Source organism: Temnothorax nylanderi, unplaced genomic scaffold (genome assembly GCF_030848795.1).
Source record: "Temnothorax nylanderi isolate EJ_2023f unplaced genomic scaffold, tnyl_v1.0 TNYL_tig0081_pilon, whole genome shotgun sequence".
Lineage (NCBI taxonomy): Eukaryota > Metazoa > Arthropoda > Insecta > Hymenoptera > Formicidae > Temnothorax > Temnothorax nylanderi.
This window is the reverse complement of record NW_027249143.1, coordinates 687,126-707,500: the sequence shown is the minus strand read 5'-3', so window position 1 is coordinate 707,500 and position 20,375 is coordinate 687,126. Positions and strand designations below refer to the sequence as shown.

Below are 20,375 nucleotides of genomic sequence, written 5' to 3'. Positions count from 1 at the left end.
ATAAATTTGAAAATTTTATATATTAATAAATTTTTCAACGTTTATATGGACTTTCTCTGAGCATAAAACTTATGCTTAGGAATTATGCTGCAAATTGTCTCTTGTATACCTTAAATCTTGAATTATGAATTAATGTTTTAAGAATTTCCGAAAATTTTCTCTACGTTTCCGTAAATGATTGCAGCTTAGAAATTCGCAAGCATTTCGCAAAATCCAAAGTGCATCTCACAATCAGTATATAAAAATGTCGTTTTAATGTGATATATCTAATCCTCGATTGTCACAAAAGACATTCGCCTCATAAGACTTATGTTAGTTACGATTAAATTGAAACTTTCAGAATTCTGTAATCGCGTCACGTGTAACGCGACCCGATGTTTGTTTTTTCGTAGAAACTCGCGAAAATTATGCGACGATAAATACCAACGGGCATATGTTACGTTGCGTCGCGCTTAAACTATCAATTTGCGTACGATTTTCTTCGTCTGAAACGTATTCTTTCTCGCGCAGAGGGTCACATGTGCAATCGAGATTTGGAAAACTTGCGAAGATGGAAGCCTGACGAATATTTGTCCTCACAACGGGCGGAGGTCCTGACGCCACAAGGGGTGGAGGACATGAAACTGCTGGCGAGAAGGTTGCAGAGCAATTTCCCGGAGCTGTTGCTGCCAAATATCCACAACATTACATCCACCAATTACAAGGTATCTCTTCATAATTATTTATAATGTCGATCACTATGTAAACGTGTCGATATCGACATCGACTCAAATCCACTTTGAACGATCCACAATTCGCGTCAGATTTCAGGATAAAACTTTCACTTATAATTTCATACGCCGCGCCGTATATTTTGATATATGTGTGCATTTCATTACTTATTTTGCGTGTGCGTGTTTCTGATTCTTCAAATGTGTTTCGCATTACGTGGCGTATTTAATAAATTATTATAAATAGAATTAATTAACTAGATTCGATTAAGCAAATGTCGATAAATATCGAATAAATCACGAAGCGGTCGTAGCGATATAGAACGTACGCGATTGATTTTTCAGTTCCGTGCTACCGAAGCTCGCGATAGTATGACATCCTTTATGGAAGGACTGTTCGGAAGCAGGTCCGCCGTACTTCCGGAAGAAAGTTCTCTCAACGACACTTTACTTACCGTAAGTACGTTTTAATTATTGCGCTGTAAGAGATTCAAGATTTACAAGTAGTATATTATGATTTAAGAAGGCCAACCTCATCTCAGTATAAATCTCAATAAAAATATTGCGATAAATGCATGTAGGTATATTCCAATATACCTACCAGGAATCAAATTGTTTGACATTGTTTTTTAGTGTATTAAGTGTATACCTCCTATATTAAGCATAAAAATAATGTAAGATAAAAAGACGAGTTATTGAAATATCCTGTGTATTAAATAATCAACTTTTTAATACAAATAGGCTTCTTTGAATATGTATAAGGTCTCGTAGTTTCTTTTTGAGAGAGAGAGAGAGAGAGAGAGAGAGAGAGAGAGAGAAGGCAAGAGAAAAAAATTAACTGGCTCTCTCTCTCTCTCTGACTTAAGTAAAAAAATATAATAAACATAAAAACTAAAGTTTTGTTCGATAAAATATAAACGTAAATTCGTGAAAATCTTTCGAATTTCAGATACTTCTATGAAACTGAATAATTTTAAATATCAAAAGATTAGCTATTGATTTCATTTCTTTATATTTTATTTAGGATCGAAGTCGATCCAAGTCGGCTTGAATTTACCTCACAATCAGTCTGTCTGATTTGATTAATCTTGCAGGCGTACAAAACATGCGGCGTGTGGAAAAACGAGGAGAATAACGAGGGATCGTTTGAGAATATGGAACACAGCAGATTCGACGTTGGGCCGGAATTCCAGAATCTTTTGAAGAACGTTAGCAGACGACTCGGTTTTCTGTACAATATTTCCGCTGGTACGTACACAATTATTGTAAACGCATCAATTATATTTATCCTTAATCTACGTTTGATATAAATATCTTAAATAAAAAAATTAAATTCTTGAAAACAGATCAAATCAAATTTGACTAAAGAAATATATTTTAATTCTTCAGTTAATAATAATTTACTCGTAATGTATATATATATATATAGGTATAATTATTGGAAATTCCTTCGCGGATGTGAAAAATTTGAATATTTATTGAGAATAGTAGAGACATGTTAGAGACAATCGGCAATGATGTTGGAATATTTTTAGATATGGTCGACGCTATGTACGACGCGTGTCGATATCAGAAGGCCTGGTCTGTCACCGAACTTTCACCTTGGTGCGCCGTCTTCAGCAAGGAGGAACTCCGCGTTTTGGAATACAGGGAGGACCTCGATTACTATTACAAAGCGGGTTACGGACGAGATATCAACACTCGTTTAGGATGTCCTCTGTTGCACGACATGATGCGACACTTTTGGTATTATAACGCAGCGAGTTCCGTTACAAACGTCGCGTTTCTCGTTTTTGACATTCCGCAATTTATCGAGAATTCTATAATATGTATTAAAGCTACCCTATCGAATTTTCTATTTTAAGTTATCGGACATTTAGCCTATTGAGTCGAGTTTTTTGTTTCGAACTTCTTAGGAGAGAAAGTTGCAGTTATAAAAGCGTTAAGTAAAAGATAGCGCTTGCAGTTTGAATACTGGTACTATATGCTTCGTGATCGAAAAAAGGAGAAAAAAATTTGTGAAATTTATAAGTGTATATTTTAATCAGGAATATAGCACGCGACGAGATGTCGGGCGAACCCGCGGGCATCTTCTACTTCAGTGATATCGTCAGCCTGCAAAATCTTCTGACTACGATGGGCATAAATGAAGACCAGACACGGCTGACCGCTTATAATTACAAAGACGTGGCTAGACGTCAATGGCGCACGTCACTGATATCGTCCTTCGCCGCGAATCTCATCGCAGTATTTTACAAGTAAATATATGTGTCCCTTATATCCTTATCCTCTATTCTTATCTTTATTATCTTTTTACTTCGATCCTTTATACGGAAATTATTTATTATTATTTATCTCAATTCGATCGATTTTAATCTGGAATCGATTATATAATTAAGCCAGTAATTGTGTTTAATCGCTTTAAACTGGAGTATCTAGTATCTAATATTTTAACACTTTTATGATCACAAATTTTCTCAAGTTTTGAAATTTTTTTTCGTTTAGTTTTTAGATATAGATTTTCCTGATCCCATTATTTTCACTGTGATTTCACTTACAAATTGTGTTCGTTTTTTTTTACTGATATCTAAAGTTTTTAAATTGCATTTCTCCAAAAAATACTACTAACAATTAAGTCAAGGTATCTTATAGTTTTTCATACAAATGAAATAAAGCAAAATTAAATGAGTTGAATTAATTTAATTAGCAATTGAAATTCGCTTTAGTCACGTTAGTTTTAATATATATCTAAACATTATAAACATACATATAAATCATGCTACGTTATCTTTGATAAAATAACCAAAGTCAATCAGAGTCATTGCTACACAACGGAAATCATGTTATGTAAATATTAATATTAATGAATTCTAATTTTTGTAAAAAATATTATTGCAGATGCAACGACAGTAATAACCGCAATAAAGTGATGTTTTATCTGGCGGAGAAACCAATACGGTACAATGGCTGTCAAGTGGGCCTTTGCGATTGGGAGTTACTGAAGAGCAAATTCGGCCAGCTGGCGTCCAACTGCAAGCTGGACGTCTGCTGGAAGGCGAGTGGAGCAACTTCCAGCTTTTCAAATTCTATAGCCATATTATTAGTGTGCTTTGTTCTAGTCCGCCTTGGCTACCGACAATTGTAAATAAGCTGTTAGTTGTATTTCGTATTATATTCCGTATTATCGAACGTTAAATCGTAAAATATTAAATACAAATGAGACAGATCTTCGGGAATTTTAAAAGTTAATATTTATAGGAAACGCTCCTCTCAATAATCTAAAAAATCCTATAAAGCAAAAAACGCACGGAAAATTAAAGCGTTAAGTTGTGGATGATTATATCGCTTTTAGATCTGTTAATTTTGCAACTCGAAAATGCATTATAAAATACACACACATATATATAAATCTATATATGTATCTATATGCGAGTAGTATAACACGCAATAAGTAACGACATTTAATTTGTCTTTACATGTTTTATGTCTAAATTTTATTATATATTCTATGTCTATGAATTAATAGAATTATTGTTATAATATGTTTCCTGTATAATTTATGATATAATATCCTAATATGTATTTTAAAATATATATTTATTATATTTATATTTTATTTATATGCGCCTGTTACTACAATATTTTAATTAGTTATAACGCAATAATAACTAAAAATATAGTCACTCGCATATCAAGATATACATCACATTTTCTTTTTAAATCTCTCTCTCTCTCTCTCTCTCTCTCTCTCTCTCTCTCTCTCTCTCTCTCTCTCTAATTGTTTAGAAACTTGAAAATGCTGTAACTTCTCTACATACAACCAAATATTATACTTTCATCAACATTCCCGATGATGTTAATTTTCATTATTTATATATTTATTCACAATAACTCAAAGTTATAATTGGAGACGCAACGAGACGAGTACTTAAAGAATAGCGATCCCAGCATCAATTACAATCTCGCGGTTCAAATCTAATAATATACATGTATATATGTATATGTATATAATATGGAACAACTATTATGATCCAATACAAGCAATAATCAGAGTGATTGTAGAAAATACTTGGAACCGCTAGTCACTACGTTTACGCGAGCGTTAATTCTGTAGTAACTTACGATAAATCACTCATACTACGTTTACGCGAGCGTTACTTCTGTAGTAACTTACGATAATTCCTTCGCGTAAACGGGATTTTCCTTCGCGTAAACGGGATTTTGTAGTAACTTACGATAATTTACTCCGCGTAAACAAGTAAATTATCGTAAATTACTACAGAAGTAACGCTCGCGTAAACGTAGTATCATTTACGCGAAGTAAATTATCGTAAGTTACTATACAAAATTCCGTTTACGCGAAGAAAAATCCTGTTTACGCGAAGGAATTATCGTAAGTTACTACAGAAGTAAAGCTCGCGTAAACGTAGTACTAGTCACTAAATGTCACTATACTCACTAAGGTGTATCTCGCATATCACTCATCGTACCATCCGCATAATCAATTCATGAAAAGTCCGTCATGCGAGTAATACGATCGCACGGAGTTCGCCTGACGGATTGCGCTGCGCCCGCGCCGTCTCTCTCTCTCTCTCTAATATTATAATATATCCGGTGGCGAACCATGTAAACTATGTTTACGCGAGCGTTACTTCTGTAGTAACTTAGGATAATTCACTCGTTTACGCGGAGTGAATTATCGTAGCTGTTACTATACACACAGAAGTAACGCTCGCGTAAACATAATAAATATACATGACAACATGTATATAGTAGTAACCTAGCTAGCACTCTAGGACCACGTATTGGTCTTGGCGAAAACGATAACGCGTATGTGTATATATTACCTGGCTGCTGGCAACGTATCTCGTCGGGAAAAGATCGAAGAAGCGTAAACATGCAAAGGAGAGACTCTCTCCCCCTCCTCCAAACCTGAACCAGCGAACTCGATAATCTCAATTCTCGATTCCGGTCATATACGGAAACAAATTTTTGCCGGGAGAACGATGCTGAACGATGCTGTTGGACGCGCGACGACGATGTATATTACATGTATAACATGTACACATATGTAACATGATGTTTCGTTGCGACGAACTTTGAGAGTTTTACGAGACACTCGAGCGATAATTTAATTTGAGACACGCTTTCGCTTTCGGACGACAGAATAATACAGTCACGACGGACACGACGTCACGAGAATACTCAATGCAGACTGCACTGACTGCAGCCGATTGCCGATAGCCGATAGCCGATAGCGATGAGCGCGAGTCGCGACGTATTCGTGTTTGGAGTCTATCGATGATCGAGACACTGTGCACACTGCACAGTGTGCACTGCAATCAGTGCGATCGACTCTCAAGGTGTCGAGGTATCGAGGTATCGAGATATCAAGACTGTCGAGAAGCGGTCGAGTTCTGCGTTTATTCTGCCTGCACTGCCAGGTGCCTGCACCCTCATGCACCCTGCACCCAAGTATGTATGTACATACATACATACATTACATAGACTTAGGGCCGATATCACAGTCTCCGATTAACGTGATTCTCTGATTAAACTCACTCTCCATCTCTTTCTAACTGTCTTTTCGTCTCTTTCTAGGGGGACAGTTAGAAAGAGATGCAGAGTGAGTTTAATCGGAGGATCACGTTAATCGGAGACTGTGATATCGGCCCTTACTGCTTACAATTTACAATTAGGGTAACTCCGATTAATTTCTAGGTATATAATTCCTCGTCTCGAATTTAATCGCCTTTGTTCCATATGTTAACCAACAATAAAGAACTAATTCGTCCATTAACAAAATTTTAAATTTAAAAAAATAGAAAAGAAAACAGGTATTATTAATTGATAATAAATTAATCAATCGCAAGCTACGAATAATATATATGTAACTTAATCCACAATTAACTTAATTGTCAAGCAATATTCGTTATTCGTTATTCGTACTGTCTCTCGTCGGGATGGACTTAGCATAGATGGAATTGTTAATTTTTACGTAACGTACGGAGAAAATTGATCAAGAGTGGATTAGAAGATCAGGAATGAAGATTGAAGAATCGTGCACTGTGCAATTGGAAATTTCCCGCCAGGCGAGCTCCTAACCTGTATACTTGGCGTGAGTCGTGACGCGTGCGGCGCGGCGTGACGTCAATCGCGGCAACGCCAATTCCCAGGCGGCCCAGGCGTAAAAATTGTGTCCGACTTTTGCAATATGTCCACGTAGACGTAGGAGACGATCTTCCTGGTTCCTGGATCTGCCTGGATCTGCCTGGATCTGCCTGGATCTGCCTGGATCTTCCCGTCCACCCCGGAAGAAAGAACCGTTCGCTACAATGAATTGGTAGTTTTGAGTTTCGAGTTTCGAGGTGAACGTCTTCCCTGATTGCTGATTATAATTGTAATCCCGTCAATTCTCACCCCGTGACACTTGAAATTATTGAAAATTCGGGCTTCGGGCCCTGTCGAAATGCCGAGATTTCAAGTGTTTCAACCTCGGCCCCGATAGCCCCGATAGCCCCGATCACTTTAATTCTGTCATTCTGTGTCTCGCAACTCTCGCACGTCAGTCTCCTGACTCCTGCAAGTGCTAACAGTTACAGCCGCGAGGTACTGCATGTGCATATCTGCATATGTGTTTAATGTGTCGCGTATCTTCGTCAATGCTGGAGCCTGTAGGTAGGCGACGCGTTCCTTTATTACTTTCTGTTATCTTCCTTATCTCGCGAATGTCGAATGTCGAGGATTGTCGAGTACCTCGCGACTATAGACGCAAAGAAATTGCCCGGAAAATTCCGAAAACGCTCTCAGCTCTAATTTCTATTTCTTTCATTGACACTTGATCACACTCAATCACACTTCAATCCTCGTGCTTCAGACGACTATTTGACAACCTTTGACAACTCTGACCGATGTCAGCGTAACCATGGCCAGTCCACGGACACGACGAGTGCTAAGTGAATTGAAGCCAAGGGACGAGAACAATGTAAGCTTATTAATGACACGCATAGCATATTTGTATTTTTCATTAATATATCATACAAAAATGAAATTAATGCAGTAATGCCTAATTATGGCCTCTTGTACAATTGACTTGTTCTACGATTGTGAGATTATATATGTTTTGTGCATTTTGTAGAAATGCTTCGAATGTGGCAGCCACAATCCGCAATGGGTATCCGTGACATATGGCATTTGGATATGTCTCGAGTGTTCTGGCAAACATCGTGGTCTAGGTGTACACTTGTCGTTCGTCCGCTCCGTTTCTATGGACAAGTGGAAGGACGTGGAGCTGGCAAAAATGAAGGTTGGCGGTAATAGAAATGCCCGTGAGTTCTTTGAGAGTCAACCCGACTGGGACGAATCCATGCCCCTCTCGCAGCGTTATAATACTAAGGCGGCGGCATTGTACAGAGACAAGGTGGATCGAGATTTATCGTCAACTTTTATCGCTAGGTCCGTTAAGAGCTATTTAAATATCTACTTCTTTTCCTTAGATCGCTACATTGGCGAGAGGAGAGCCTTGGAGTCCAAACAGTTCAACGGTTAAGGAATTTCAGTCATCGACGTTCATTAAAAGTAAGCAAGAGCACTCGTATCAGAGCGACTTGTCCTCTTCTTATCAAAATATGGACTCGAGTAGTCTCAAGGTACAAACGGAATCCTTCTTTGCGAAGAAACAGAATGAAAATGCCATTCGTCCAGAGTAAGTCTGTATTCTAGCTTCTGTTTTTCTATATCGGGCATCTATATAGTCTCGAATCATTAGCACATTGCAATTTGTTAATCCACTACGTGAATCTTGTGAGATTAGTAATAATACCATATATTGTTATTTTTTCATATAAATAATATAAATAATGTAATATAAATATATATATAGAATTATATCAATATCGAGTATCGAGAATAGGATTAACATTCGAGAATATTTTCACTTTCTTTACCATGAGGGAGATCTAGGACACCCCGTATATTTATATTCTAATATGATAAATATGATACACGTAACACGGTTTTGGTATATATCACTAATTGGTATAGCTGTAGAATATTGAACACAATTAAATGTGCAAACAAAAGGAAAGTACGAGAGGGTGAACAAATGAAATAGTGATCAATTGCTATTCCCTGTACCTTTGTATTGTGTTCCTGGCTTTAACATGAGAGAAGTAGTTATAATTATATTATCTTTTTAGTAATGTCCCACCTAATCAAGGCGGTAAATACGGTGGCTTCGGTTATCAAATGGATCCACCGCCCAAGAGTTCGTCCCAGGAATTATTCGACACCGCAGTATCATCATTAGCAACTGTACGACTTTTAATATTTGCTCAACTTTTGTAATTTATAATTAACAAATTAATCTATTATTTCCTACTGTTGCAGGGCTGGTCAATGTTCTCTTCCTCGGCGTCGAAAATAGCGAGCAAAGCTACCGAGAACGCAATTAAGATCGGAGGACTCGCGACGCAAAAGGCAAGTTCGCAAAAGGCAAATTTCGAAAAAAGAATTCGAACATGCAAACTAATTAGGGATTAAAACAATTTCTTCCTTCTCTTAAATAATATTGAAGAATAGGATTAAAGCTTATTGTTTCATTTATCTTCGATATTAGAATTACTATGCATAATATTACAAAAAATCACAAATGTGCGAGATGTATTGGTTACAATTATCATTACTACTTTCGTAAATTTATTTTCTTTAATTTCACTTCTGTCAAAATTATAATTATTTTATTTTTTACATATATTTTTATTTTGTTTTTCCCTTCTTTTCGTATTATATTATTAGGTTCGTGACGGCACATTGTTAGAGGACGTAGGAGCTCAGGTCAATCATTTGGTTACAAAGGTATAAATTCTTTCATTTGCTTTCTGTTCTATTGCTGACATTATTTAATTGTCATTAAGATCAAATTGTCAGAAGTTATTGTCACAAGTTATAAGTGAATGTCTTATTAAGAGTCAAGAAATTTAGGGACTAATTTAGACTAATGCACAGGTTGGGGATATAACGAGACGGGGAGGATGGGGTGACATTGCTGGGACCAATTCAGCGGAACAACAAAGGCAATATGATTCCATGGACCGATACCAGTCCTCTAACGCGTATCAGAATAGCGATTCAATACAATCGAATCGCTCCAATGAAAAATCGTCTCTCGTAAGAAGCTCCAGTTCAAAGTACGTTCCTTCTAAACTTTTAGCAATGTACATATATAAAAATAAATGTTCATCAGATTATCGATTTTATTAATAAATTCGTGCTAGTGAAACACAATTAATTTATTGAAATTTATCCTTTGCTTATTTCAGAAGTAACATTTCTACCGGAGATTCCTCCAATATCTCGAACTGCGATTGGGATTGGGGCAATGACGCAAGACAAACGGGCAAGACGATAACTTCGAAGAGGCAATCGAAAGCGGAGAAGAAGGAGGAATCATTGATCAATTTCGAAACGGACAATAAGGCACAACAGAATTGGAACTCGAAAGCGGAAGACGACGCCTGGGAAATACTAAATAATTAACTCTGATATCATTAGCACGAATTAGGGAATGAGGATATCGGTATATGTTAATTTTAAAGAATATTACTGAAAATTAAAGAGAAGACGGATAACATTATACAAGATGTCTTTCTTACGAAGCAACCCTCACAAAATAGGGTATAATTTTCTTCAGTAATTTGTAATGCGGTAAGTGACAAGCTATATTTGTTATTAACGTATTAATTTCAATTTAAATATAAACAGCCCTCTAATATACGTATATGTATATATAAAACAAAAATGATAATTATTTATTTTCGAGTCTGATAATAATCCTTTCTGGGATTCCAAATACTCAAACTCCAAAAGGTCTTGGAATCAAAGAACTCGAAGAATTCGAAATTATAAATCCAAAATGAGTGTAATCCTTCGATATTTAGGAAGTTTTCCGTTGTTTTTTTATTCAGCGTCTCATCCCTGAAATAATTGACAACTATTATTTGGACAGCATAAACTCTATGAAGATTAATCCTTAGATACTCAAGTAGTCAAAAACATCATAACATTGTAAATGCAAAGTCTTTTGAAGATTTTTACATTACTGATTGCATTACCGGCACAATGTTGTAAGCACTGTATATTATAGAACAGTTGCGAAAAATTTGAATAAAATTTTATTTAAATGCGAAAGTATTCTTCCTGTAACAAAAACACATTTAATACAAGCAATAATACATATAATTATAACAATTAAATACAGATGGATGCAATTTGCACCATCGTGTTTAAATAAAATAAAACAATTGTACGTATGAAGAAAATTCTAAAATTTGAACTGTCTAAGGAAATCATAAAGAAGGTACCTAAGGATTAATAATAGTGAGATGGAGATCAGCGACAACTCTAACCTTTTCCCGAATACGTTCTCCTGACTGCCGACCTGCTGTAGATATGTGTTTCACTTAGAAAATTCAGAAGCTCCGGTTGCATGTTTGGCCATACCTCCTCCATTAGTTCCGACAACAATTTATATAAAACGTTGGCGGAATTACGCGAGAGTTGAGGTACTGGCTGATTCGTTGTCACTTTGTGAAGAAAGTGGTATAATTCTCTGTAAATCATCCATCAATTATCGTCGATTATTTAGCAATTTTATGGATTGAAAACCTCAAGTATCTGACATATGAAGCGAAGAGAATTAAATAATAGAACTTTTGGACGCGATGCTCTCTACGTCATACCTGAAGTTACATTCTACATCTTCCCGATCGGGCGACGGATGTTGCTCGTACAACGCGATGAATAACAACGCCAAAGGTACATTGCATTCGTCTTCCTTGAATAAACCACTACGCAGCCAATCGACTATCGAGGGTTTGTTCTTAACAGCAGTCTCTGTCAGTTCAAGTGCAGAGTCCATTTTAGAATGGTATTCCTTCATAGACATGCCCGGGATAACGTTAAAAGGAAGATCCTGACATCCGTGTCTGAAGAGAGCGTTCAATATCATTATCGTGTTCTCTTTGTCGCCAAAGGGAAGTTCTTCTTCCTTCGGTTTACCGTCGTTACCGTCGTTTTTCTCCATTCTAATTCTAATAGTTGCTCTGATAAACGATCTCTGAAACGCTGCAGGAGATAAGTACGAGAATTTACTCTGAGACTAAAAAGGTCTTGGTAAATAGATCCGGACAATAAATAATCAGTTAATTAATTATAATGACGTTTACGTCTCTCATTGGCAAGTACTACGTTTACGCGAGCGTTACTTCTGTAGTAACTTCGTGTAAACGAATGAATTATCGTAAGTTACTACAGAAGGAACGCTCGCGTAAACGTAGCGCAGGTTAACCAGGTTAGGATTCATTCGAAGCGTTTTTCCTAAAGATCAAAACGTACCTTTCGGATGACAACCGCGTTAAAATATGTAGTTCAACTTTCCCCATTATCGTGCAACTGATGCGTTGTTACGTGTTAATCATAATTATGAGATATCGTTGCTTCTTCGATAGTACGACATGACATACCTTACCTCATCGCGTCCAATCGCGTCGCGTTAACAATTTTACTCGAGTTTTGCTTTTGATAAGAATTGTGCGGTAGCCAATCATTTTCCATGTATTATGGGGACAACGATTTGTCCCGATTGTTCCAAACAGATCTAGTGAAGCAACACGCAAACGCGACACGATTTGGAATAATTGAAATCGGAATGTTGGCCATCATGAAGCATTATTATTTTTTTTTTCCCTAACCGTGTTCGTGTGCGCCAGTGTGCGCGCATACGGCATACACTGGCATAGAAGTGTTATGTTTACATCGTGATCGCGGCTGTATGTAGACAGACGTCGTCGTTTTTTGCAAGCTTCTCAGAACGAGCCGATCCCTTTTTTCCAACGGATGTTTGTGACCTGTTATTATAAAGCTGTCCAACCTCGACGAGTGAGTATTTGAATCGCGAGGGAAAGAGAGAGTGCGAGAATAACGAATGTCTTGTTTAAATAGGTAAACGGTTTTCAGTTGTAAGAAAAATCTAAGAGGAACTAATCTCCGATTATGATTTATGTTTGAGACTAGTTTTGTTCATGCATCAAATTATAAGGGAGCTTTGTTGAACCATGGACATTTCATCTTCTAAACAATCTAAACTGTTAGAATTGTAAAAAAAAAAGAAACTCCGCTACAGTTTTGAAATATCAACCATTGCGTATAAGATATTTCAGGCAAACAATAAAAAGTACAATTTTAGAAACACATTTGATTAAGAATATATTCTTAATATTTGATGATTTAAAAAATTTATATAATATATATATATATATATATATATATATACATAAAAATGTAAATATTATTTAAAATATGTATTTAATAACTTGAGGATTACTTATATTATTAAGGCTCGGTTGCACCAACATGGTATTACTTCAACTTCAGCTTAACTCACTCTTCGTCTCGTTTTAACTGTCCCCCTTAGAAAGAGATGAAGAGTGAGTTGAACTAAGGCTCTCTCCAAGGTTGAAGTTTATGCGACGTTGGTGCAACCGGACCCAAGAGACTTTTGAGCATATCAAAATTTGTTCCAATAACGGCGGCAAATCAAGGAATCGTCTGTTGCAACGCAAGTATGCTTTGTTTCTAGAAAGGACTGGAAGCGAGCCAGCATGCCAGAGCCTGTGAATCACCAGGTGAACGCCGCTCGTAAGACGTTCCAGACTTTATATCAGATCTCCAAACTGCTCAACACAAATCTCGATCCGACTACTTTGAGCATCTGTATCAGACTGTGCGAGAATGGGGTGAATCCGCACGCTCTCGCAACCGTGGTGAAGGAACTTCAACGAGAAGTCAAGGCAATGAACGACGCACAACTGGAATCGACCGCCAGCAAGACTAGCGTGAGATCAGCGAGTGAACGCGACCAAGTATAACGCTGCTGTTGCACTGTCCTCAGAATTTATTTCAGAATTTATCTTGCGTTGTTCAATAAATGGTCTCGAATGTAGATAGCATATATTTCATTTATTATACAAACTAATAAACGCACAATAGAGATTTAACACTTGATAGAAGATGGACAACTTTTTGCTGAAAACGACTCGAAAAAAAAATTTCTCGAAAAAATACTTTTTGTAAAAAAATAGATAAACGGAAAATGTTTATCAGAAATGCAGTAACGCGTCTCGAGTACGAAAAATTACAACTCTCCTTTCTTTGTCTTGGCACTTGGCTTTCTCAATGACTCGTCAACTAAAAAGTTTTGTCCCTGGAAAGAGATTAATGTTTACGCTTTAATCTTTCACACCAACATTTACAAACGCATTACCGCATTAGGATTTTGTCAGAACGTGTCGTTACCTTTAGCGATGGATAATACGTTTGCCCTTCGATAGTAACATGAGCCACTTCAGGATGCTGTAGCAAATAATTTTTACCTTCGAGAGCCTGAGATCCGTCGTGGAACATGAATATATAACGTTTATTTTCGATTGGATATCTGCACAATAATCATAATGAAAATTTTTACTAATCCTCCATCCTGGAATGCTCTTAAAGCATCTGTGTGTGAAATTTTAGGTGTAACGATGTTCTACCTTTCCGCAGTGATATGATTGTTTTGTAGGCCAGTCTGCCAAATACGCGTCGCGATATCGGCTTGCTCCTCCAAGACGTTTGACTGGAGGTCTATGAACATCATAACGCCTTTCCCCTTTTTCGTCAGTTTCAGCATACTCTCTGGATTCCTTATGTCTAGCTGCACGATGGATCGTGCATTTAAAACAAGTAAAGTGTTAAAACAAGTCAACTTGCACCCTTGATCCTACGCCACAGCTTAATCGACAGCCACAGATTATCATGTAAATGCAATAAATGAGATATGTACATTACCTTGGATACATCTATCTTTGGAAGGGGTCGCAAGTGTTCTGGCAATTCGTCTGGCTCCAGGGGTTCATCGTTTTCCTAAGACATTACTTTTGTCTTATAGGTACAACATTCATAGAGAGACAAGAAATGAATTTTTTTTTTTTAAATCTGAGAATCGAACATAACGGCCATACTTCCCACTGTTCCAGCAAGTGTTCCAGATCAGCGTCCGTCATATCTCGTATATCCTTGTCGCGCCACGATTTCTTTTTTCGTTCTTTAGTGGTCGACGTTGTCACCATCGTGACGAAGAGCACAAACAAACTCAGGACAATAATCCTCGATTCCATTTTGCAACCAATGGGAGGGAAAAATGACGTCTCTATCAAGAAGAATTTATCGTCAGACACTCTACGACCATTACAGGCGGATCTCTGAAAATCCAAGGAAGATCTCTGTTCAGTTCGAATTAACAACAGGAGTTACCACTTGGTTTGATTTAACAATCGGAAATCAACCGAACTCAAAATTTGAATTTTGAATGTCACAGAATTATTCATGCTTCAATTAATTTTCAAGTTACGCCGATTCCGACGTTTCTCAGAATAATATAGAAAAGAGTTTAGCTTTAGCAGCATTTAAAAATTAAATTTTGAATTTAGTAAGAAACAAAAAGCACGATAAAAGATTTAACAAACGCGAGTAGAAATGTCGCCGATATCTATTACCTTCAGAATCTTCAGTTAAACCTCTCACAATTACACGACAATCAACATCGTACGATCGTACTGCCAGAACCTGCCAGAAACCAACAGAACGACGATACGAACGACGAACGACCCCGAGACCAGCCAGACACGCACATGACACGAGTGCGACGAGTGCCGCGTACCAACCTACCAACTGAATGAAAGAGGACTAGAGGAGAAAAAAAAGCTTCTGGGACTGGAACAGCAATCTAGTGGGATTCAATTGGCGACACGTCTGACCACGTCTGACGTCTGATTACCTCCCGTAACTTAGCCGGTCAACTTCGACTTTATTAATTTTTTTTTTTTTTAATCGTTTGTTGGTCGTTTGTTGGTGATTGTTGGCCTAATTACAACGTTTGTTGGTTCTTAATTGTTTTTTAAATTAAAAAAGAAAAATTAGCCTTAAGTTAGCCGGAAAAATTTTATTTTTAATTTAAAAAAAGCCTAATCGATGCGTAATCGTTTGCTGATGATTGTTGGTCTAATTTTAGCGTTTGTTGGTTTATTATTAGTCTTAAAAACGAAAAAAAACGAAAAATTATCTCACATTAAAGTAATCGAAGATTGGTTTATTTGCCTACGACTTAAGGTTTATTTCTATCAATTTAAGGCTAACATCTATAAAACTGGCTATGAATACGGGCCTTAACATCGGCAGAAAATCATTCGTATGTATTTAGCCGGAAATAAACGTCTTTTTAAAGAATCTCTATATGAAATCGTTTGTATTTCGTATGAAGACTTTTGAAGTGCAATTGAAAAGGTTTGTGAGTCATTCGTTTAATTGTAATTAATTATTTATTTTTACACCATGCATTTAGCCGAAATAGATAAATTAATAAAAGTTTTATATGGAATCGTTTGTATTTTGTATGAAGAGTTATGAAGTGTGATTAAAAAGGTTTGTGAGTCACCCAGATAATTTTAATTAAATATTTATAACTCGGTAATTATGGGCCAATTCCTTTTAGTGACACAAGTCGACACAAACATCGTTCTATCCTTCTTGGCATTCAATGAATAACAAGACAGAACGACACTTGTGTCGACTTGTGTCACTAAAGGAATTGGCCTTATATATAGCCGAAATATAGATTTTTAGTTATTCATGTTAAAAGAAGAAGGCGCTAGTGTTCCCGAAGGTCCGTCTGCAGTCAGAATTAATATAAACGTTTTAAAAATTATTTTATACTGAAATAAATAAATATACAGGCTATAAGCCTGTATAGCTATAAGCGATAGTTGCTAATTGCGTTCCATCTTGAATTTTTTTACAGTCGTTTATTAGGATTGCCCTGCTTTTAAATTGAACGCTTTTAAATGTATTATTATTAAACTACTGATATCGATATATTATTAGTAATTTAATATTAAAGCTTGACAGAGTGACGTAAACTAATTCGCTCATAGTATTAACAAGTATTATGCGTTCAAATTCTATACAAGTCTATACAAATGGAACATGGAAGCGAGCTGTGGTGATTAACTGTACACGGTCCGTCGGGTTTGATGTAAAGTTCATTGATACTGGGGCATACGATGAAATCCTGAATGATGAGAGTGTACATAGACAGATATTTACAAATATTTCTACAGGTTTTATTGCTTCCACGATGCGAGTTAATGCCATATATCATGTTGCAATACGAAATTGTCATATTGGAACTGTTGAAATTATAAGTAAATTATGAATATGTATAAATAAGAAACTTGTAGTTTTGATATTCATTAATTCCCATTATTAATATGACAATCTAATGATCTAGGCTTTAGCTCTACCTGGAGAGCTCGTAGTCATGCAGAACCAAGCGTTAGAATGCTCCCTACAAGATGTGCCAGCGTCGTCCAACGTAGATAAACAATTGAAGGAACTCGAAGGCAAAGAAGTGTTAGTCTATGTGGAAGAAGTCAATAATAGCAGGTTTGTATAAATTTTACGCTGCAGTTACAAATATATAAGTAAGTTTCAAATAAATATTAACATTTTCTTGGATATTACCATCTTTTGTTCGTATAGACTTATATCGTAAAATTATACGATCTATCCGGCAATGGGATAATGAATACTGAGGAGAAGATACCACCCGTATGTCCGATGCCTATTCTAAGTTCAACTCACAAGGTCTCGGTGTCGTATGCGGATCATTCTACCAATATCTGGTTGCAACGGTATTCGGACGTGGATATTGAGACTAAACTGTCGGAAGATCTTCAACAGTATTACACTAATTCTGGTCAAAGACTCGAGCCAGAGGTACATTTATTATGCGCAACGAAATATTTAGACGACGGTCAATGGTACAGAGGAAGAATCGTTAGTCTCACCGAAACAATGGCCTATGTTAATTACATTGACTACGGCAACACTGAGGAAGTTGCTCTAGACTCGATCATGATTTTGGAACCGCAATTTTATGAACCCTATCAATTAGCCATAAATGTATCGTTATCTGTATCTTTTATTGGCACTGAGGCTGAACAGAAGGGCATATTACAAGATCATTTGATGAATAAAGATTTCTCGGCTGTATTTTACAACGTACACAAGAAGTGGATCGTCGATCTGATCGAAAATGAAGAAAAGCTCAGCGATAGATTCCGCAAGGGTTCAATTTCAAACTGTTTCATAAATCTTTTTACAACTGGGATGCTCTCTTCTGGTGGCACGGCAATCTTGCGTGGCATTTTGTCGAATCTATAAAGCAATTATTTTATTGTACTTATGTAAACATATCATATATACACTACACGTAAAACCAAAGTAACACTAAATATGCATTATAAAGAAATATATAACTTTACCTTTTATTTGAACCTTGAAGATTTTGTAAAACAGGTGCAAGCTGTAACATAAATTATAAAAGAATATATATCAAAAAATATTTCTAGGTGCAATTAGCATGTTTATATTAGTTCTAAATAATAGAAAAAAAGTATGCATACACACACATATTAAAATAATCCAAATATCATAAATAATAAAAAGATTTTCAATATTTGTCAAAAATGAAAATATACGTTTAAATGTATGCATACATTTTAGTTTTATTAATAAAAAAATGTAAAACTATATATATTATTTTTTTATACATACTTTCTGCAACTGAAGGAAGAATATTAAAATACTTTGTGCGGCTGATGGATGAACGTGAAAATCCAAAAATATAAAGATGCGAGTCAATATCCAGTAATCCATCACATTCAAATGAGACTTTCTCGGCCAAAAGATATCTTTGTAAAACAAACTTCTTTGCTTTTGTGATCCAGCACGCCGTAACATATTTAAGCAATTGGCTGCAGTGTCCAATTCAAGAACTTTTTCTTCGGAAATCCATTTTGAAATTGCATGTTGCACAGATTGTTTATACTCTTGACGTTTCTATTTTACCGTTTAAAACGTATCAAACAATAATCGATGAGTAACACGTTTGACATGCGCAATATAAAATTTACAAAGAGTAAACTCTTCACAATAAAGAATGAATTAATTTCTATATTCTATTCTAAGATTTTTAACACTTTGAGTGCCATGTCACCCATATCTGGGTGTCATCTGCTAGAAATTTCCGCAAAGGTCGTCCATTTGTGAGTGACGGTCTTATTTATCCAATTAAAAATAATTTTACTAAATATTTAAGACGTTAAACAAATAATGTAAATTTTATTAAGACATAAGAAAAGCAATAAAATATTAAAACATATAAATCTTTGGAGCAAATATAGAAATTAATCAATTCTTTATTGTGAAGAGTTTACTCTTTGTAAATTTTATATAAAGTGTTAAACGTATCATTACTTACCTTAATATGAAGTCTTTGAATATTATGCACTGCAATTATTGTAGAAGGTAAACCTTGAGCAAGGCAAGACACGATAATTTCCTTGTCTCAATCTCCTATAATATCTCTGCGTACCATCGTTTGCTTGACTCGCGACAGAAGTAACAAAGAGTAACGTGGTAGCAACTTTGGCTGCATCTAATGTTGCTAAAACGTCACCCATCGATGGTACGATGATAGAAAACCACTGTTTCAGTCTTGGAACACTAAATTAATACAAATACATATATATATATATAATATTAACAAATTTTTAATTTACCTCACTAATAATAGAATAAACAAGTTCTTTTCCTGCTTTATAGCGTACCCAATATGTATAATGCCATTTGGACTAGTAGCAACATTAGCAGTTTCGTCCATGTTAGTTACAGCAGATACAATGTTCTTTAAATTGTATCTGCTGTAACTAATTAACAATGTCCACGTCACTTTGCAACGGTATGACCCAGATAAGAACAGGTGACGAAGAAAAACCACCGAGATTTCTGTTCTGCGCAAATACTTGCTCGCGCTTCTTTCTTCTTAATTGCAACAATTGGTTTCTACGTTCATCTTTCCGAAGATTCTTCTCAAAATGCTTAGATGACTTTCCGATAACATTCTGTTTATCTATGCAAGAAAAAATAAGATATAAATCCTCTTTATAGCGTTTTTCACTGTCAGAGCTGGTACGCACTCAGTGCACGTTAAAGCTGTTGTACACTGATTTAATCTCTAATATTCAAAGTAAAATGCAAATATTTCGACTGATAAAATCAAGGGAACCACCATGTTTCTTGATCTTTTCGCGATTTTCTGCCGATGTTAAGGCCCGTATTCATAGCCAGTTTTATAGATGTTAGCCTTAAATTGATAGAAATAAACCTTAAGTCGTAGGCAAATAAACCAATCTTCGATTACTTTAATGTGAGATAATTTTTCGGTTTTTTTCGTTTTTAAGACTAATAATAAACCAACAAACGCTAAAATTAGACCAACAATCATCAGCAAACGATTACGCATCGATTAGGCTTTTTTTTAATTAAAAATAAAATTTTTCCGGCTAACTTAAGGCTAATTTTTCTTTTTTAATTTAAACAAAAATTAAGAACCAACAAACGTTCTAATTAGGCCAACAATCACCAACAAACGACCAACAAACGATTAAAAAAAAAAAAATTAATAAAGTCGAAGTTGACCGGCTAACTTACGGGAGGTCGTCTGATTGG

General features: G+C 35.9%; 4 protein-coding genes and 2 long non-coding RNA genes across 19 annotated transcripts in view; 3 read left to right on the top strand and 3 right to left on the bottom strand.

The window, feature by feature from the left end:
• LOC139774491 (multiple inositol polyphosphate phosphatase 1-like) overlaps positions 1-4,319 on the top strand; it is a 10,796-nt gene extending 6,477 nt beyond the window's left edge. For all 4 annotated transcript variants that reach the window (XM_071709803.1, XM_071709804.1, XM_071709805.1 and 1 more), the window contains 6 exons: positions 511-704; positions 1,056-1,166; positions 1,805-1,958; positions 2,246-2,456; positions 2,759-2,968; positions 3,609-4,319. In XM_071709803.1, coding sequence (XP_071565904.1) covers positions 511-704; positions 1,056-1,166; positions 1,805-1,958; positions 2,246-2,456; positions 2,759-2,968; positions 3,609-3,855 — 1,127 coding nt within the window. In that variant the 3' untranslated portion in view covers positions 3,856-4,319. The remainder of the gene's footprint in view (positions 1-510; positions 705-1,055; positions 1,167-1,804; positions 1,959-2,245; positions 2,457-2,758; positions 2,969-3,608) is intronic.
• Positions 4,320-6,848: 2,529 nt separating this feature from the next.
• Arfgap1 (ADP-ribosylation factor GTPase-activating protein 1) lies at positions 6,849-10,349 on the top strand. Of its 3 annotated transcripts, none has more exons than XM_071709809.1 (9): positions 6,850-7,053; positions 7,588-7,695; positions 7,849-8,130; positions 8,207-8,415; positions 8,909-9,023; positions 9,099-9,188; positions 9,507-9,566; positions 9,717-9,898; positions 10,031-10,349. In XM_071709809.1, exons 2-9 carry the CDS (start codon positions 7,636-7,638, stop codon positions 10,245-10,247), a joined length of 1,215 nt encoding a protein of 404 aa, XP_071565910.1. In that variant the 5' UTR covers positions 6,850-7,053; positions 7,588-7,635; the 3' UTR covers positions 10,248-10,349. The 3 variants fall into 3 exon arrangements, with proteins under 3 accessions (XP_071565911.1, XP_071565910.1, XP_071565909.1); XM_071709808.1 differs by having other exon boundaries at positions 6,850-7,078; XM_071709810.1 differs by lacking the exon at positions 9,507-9,566 and having other exon boundaries at positions 6,849-7,078.
• Positions 10,337-12,275, bottom strand: LOC139774494 (uncharacterized). 3 transcript variants are annotated; one of them, XR_011718588.1, is made up of 5 exons: positions 12,105-12,275; positions 11,450-11,834; positions 11,072-11,319; positions 10,823-10,907; positions 10,337-10,685 (listed from the first exon to the last, which is right to left on the bottom strand). XR_011718588.1 is itself a non-coding variant. In XM_071709812.1 (5 exons), exons 2-4 carry the CDS (start codon positions 11,791-11,793, stop codon positions 10,849-10,851), a joined length of 606 nt encoding a protein of 201 aa, XP_071565913.1. In that variant the 5' UTR covers positions 11,794-11,834; positions 12,105-12,275; the 3' UTR covers positions 10,337-10,685; positions 10,823-10,848. The 3 variants fall into 3 exon arrangements, 2 of the variants coding, with proteins under 2 accessions (XP_071565913.1, XP_071565914.1); XM_071709812.1 differs by having other exon boundaries at positions 11,117-11,319; XM_071709813.1 differs by lacking the exon at positions 10,823-10,907 and having other exon boundaries at positions 11,117-11,319; positions 12,105-12,274.
• A 1,433-nt stretch (positions 12,276-13,708) lies between these two features.
• Positions 13,709-15,462, bottom strand: Boca (LDLR chaperone boca). Of its 2 annotated transcripts, none has more exons than XM_071709814.1 (6): positions 15,302-15,462; positions 14,768-15,007; positions 14,595-14,669; positions 14,300-14,460; positions 14,064-14,202; positions 13,709-13,971 (listed from the first exon to the last, which is right to left on the bottom strand). In XM_071709814.1, the coding sequence occupies exons 2-6, from the start codon at positions 14,921-14,923 to the stop codon at positions 13,903-13,905; spliced, it is 600 nt and encodes a 199-aa protein (XP_071565915.1). In that variant the 5' UTR covers positions 14,924-15,007; positions 15,302-15,462; the 3' UTR covers positions 13,709-13,902. The 2 variants fall into 2 exon arrangements, with proteins under 2 accessions (XP_071565915.1, XP_071565916.1); XM_071709815.1 differs by having other exon boundaries at positions 14,768-14,955; positions 15,302-15,458.
• Positions 15,463-15,605: 143 nt separating this feature from the next.
• On the top strand, positions 15,606-18,207 carry LOC139774497 (uncharacterized). 3 transcript variants are annotated; one of them, XR_011718595.1, is made up of 3 exons: positions 15,606-16,088; positions 17,092-17,246; positions 17,343-18,207. It is a non-coding gene; the product is annotated as an uncharacterized lncRNA (long non-coding RNA). The 3 variants fall into 3 exon arrangements; XR_011718594.1 differs by lacking the exon at positions 15,606-16,088 and adding an exon at positions 16,723-17,005; XR_011718593.1 differs by lacking the exon at positions 15,606-16,088 and having other exon boundaries at positions 16,334-17,246.
• On the bottom strand, positions 17,767-20,334 carry LOC139774496 (uncharacterized). Of its 4 annotated transcripts, none has more exons than XR_011718590.1 (6): positions 19,844-20,334; positions 19,475-19,776; positions 19,126-19,370; positions 18,420-18,704; positions 18,128-18,168; positions 17,767-18,020 (listed from the first exon to the last, which is right to left on the bottom strand). It is a non-coding gene; the product is annotated as an uncharacterized lncRNA (long non-coding RNA). The 4 variants fall into 4 exon arrangements; XR_011718591.1 differs by having other exon boundaries at positions 19,869-20,334; XR_011718592.1 differs by having other exon boundaries at positions 19,936-20,334.
• Positions 20,335-20,375: the final 41 nt, after the last annotated feature.

Excerpts from the sequence above, each read along its gene's own strand:
- Arfgap1 (XM_071709809.1), top strand. The coding sequence starts at position 7,636 with ATGGCCAGTCCACGGACACGACGAGTGCTAAGTGAATTGAAGCCAAGG. Across the intron at positions 9,024-9,098 it reads CAGTATCATCATTAGCAACT|GGCTGGTCAATGTTCTCTTC; the intron begins GTACGACTTTTA and ends CTACTGTTGCAG. Across the intron at positions 9,567-9,716 it reads TCAATCATTTGGTTACAAAG|GTTGGGGATATAACGAGACG; the intron begins GTATAAATTCTT and ends ACTAATGCACAG.
- LOC139774494 (XM_071709812.1), bottom strand. The coding sequence starts at position 11,793 with ATGGAGAAAAACGACGGTAACGACGGTAAACCGAAGGAAGAAGAACTT. Across the intron at positions 11,320-11,449 it reads GATGTAGAATGTAACTTCAG|AGAATTATACCACTTTCTTC; the intron begins GTATGACGTAGA and ends GATGATTTACAG. Across the intron at positions 10,908-11,116 it reads GAGAACGTATTCGGGAAAAG|GAAGAATACTTTCGCATTTA; the intron begins GTTAGAGTTGTC and ends TTTTTGTTACAG.
- Boca (XM_071709814.1), bottom strand. The coding sequence starts at position 14,923 with ATGGAATCGAGGATTATTGTCCTGAGTTTGTTTGTGCTCTTCGTCACG. Across the intron at positions 14,670-14,767 it reads ACTTGCTGGAACAGTGGGAA|GAAAACGATGAACCCCTGGA; the intron begins GTATGGCCGTTA and ends GTAATGTCTTAG. Across the intron at positions 14,203-14,299 it reads AATCATATCACTGCGGAAAG|ATATCCAATCGAAAATAAAC; the intron begins GTAGAACATCGT and ends ATTATTGTGCAG.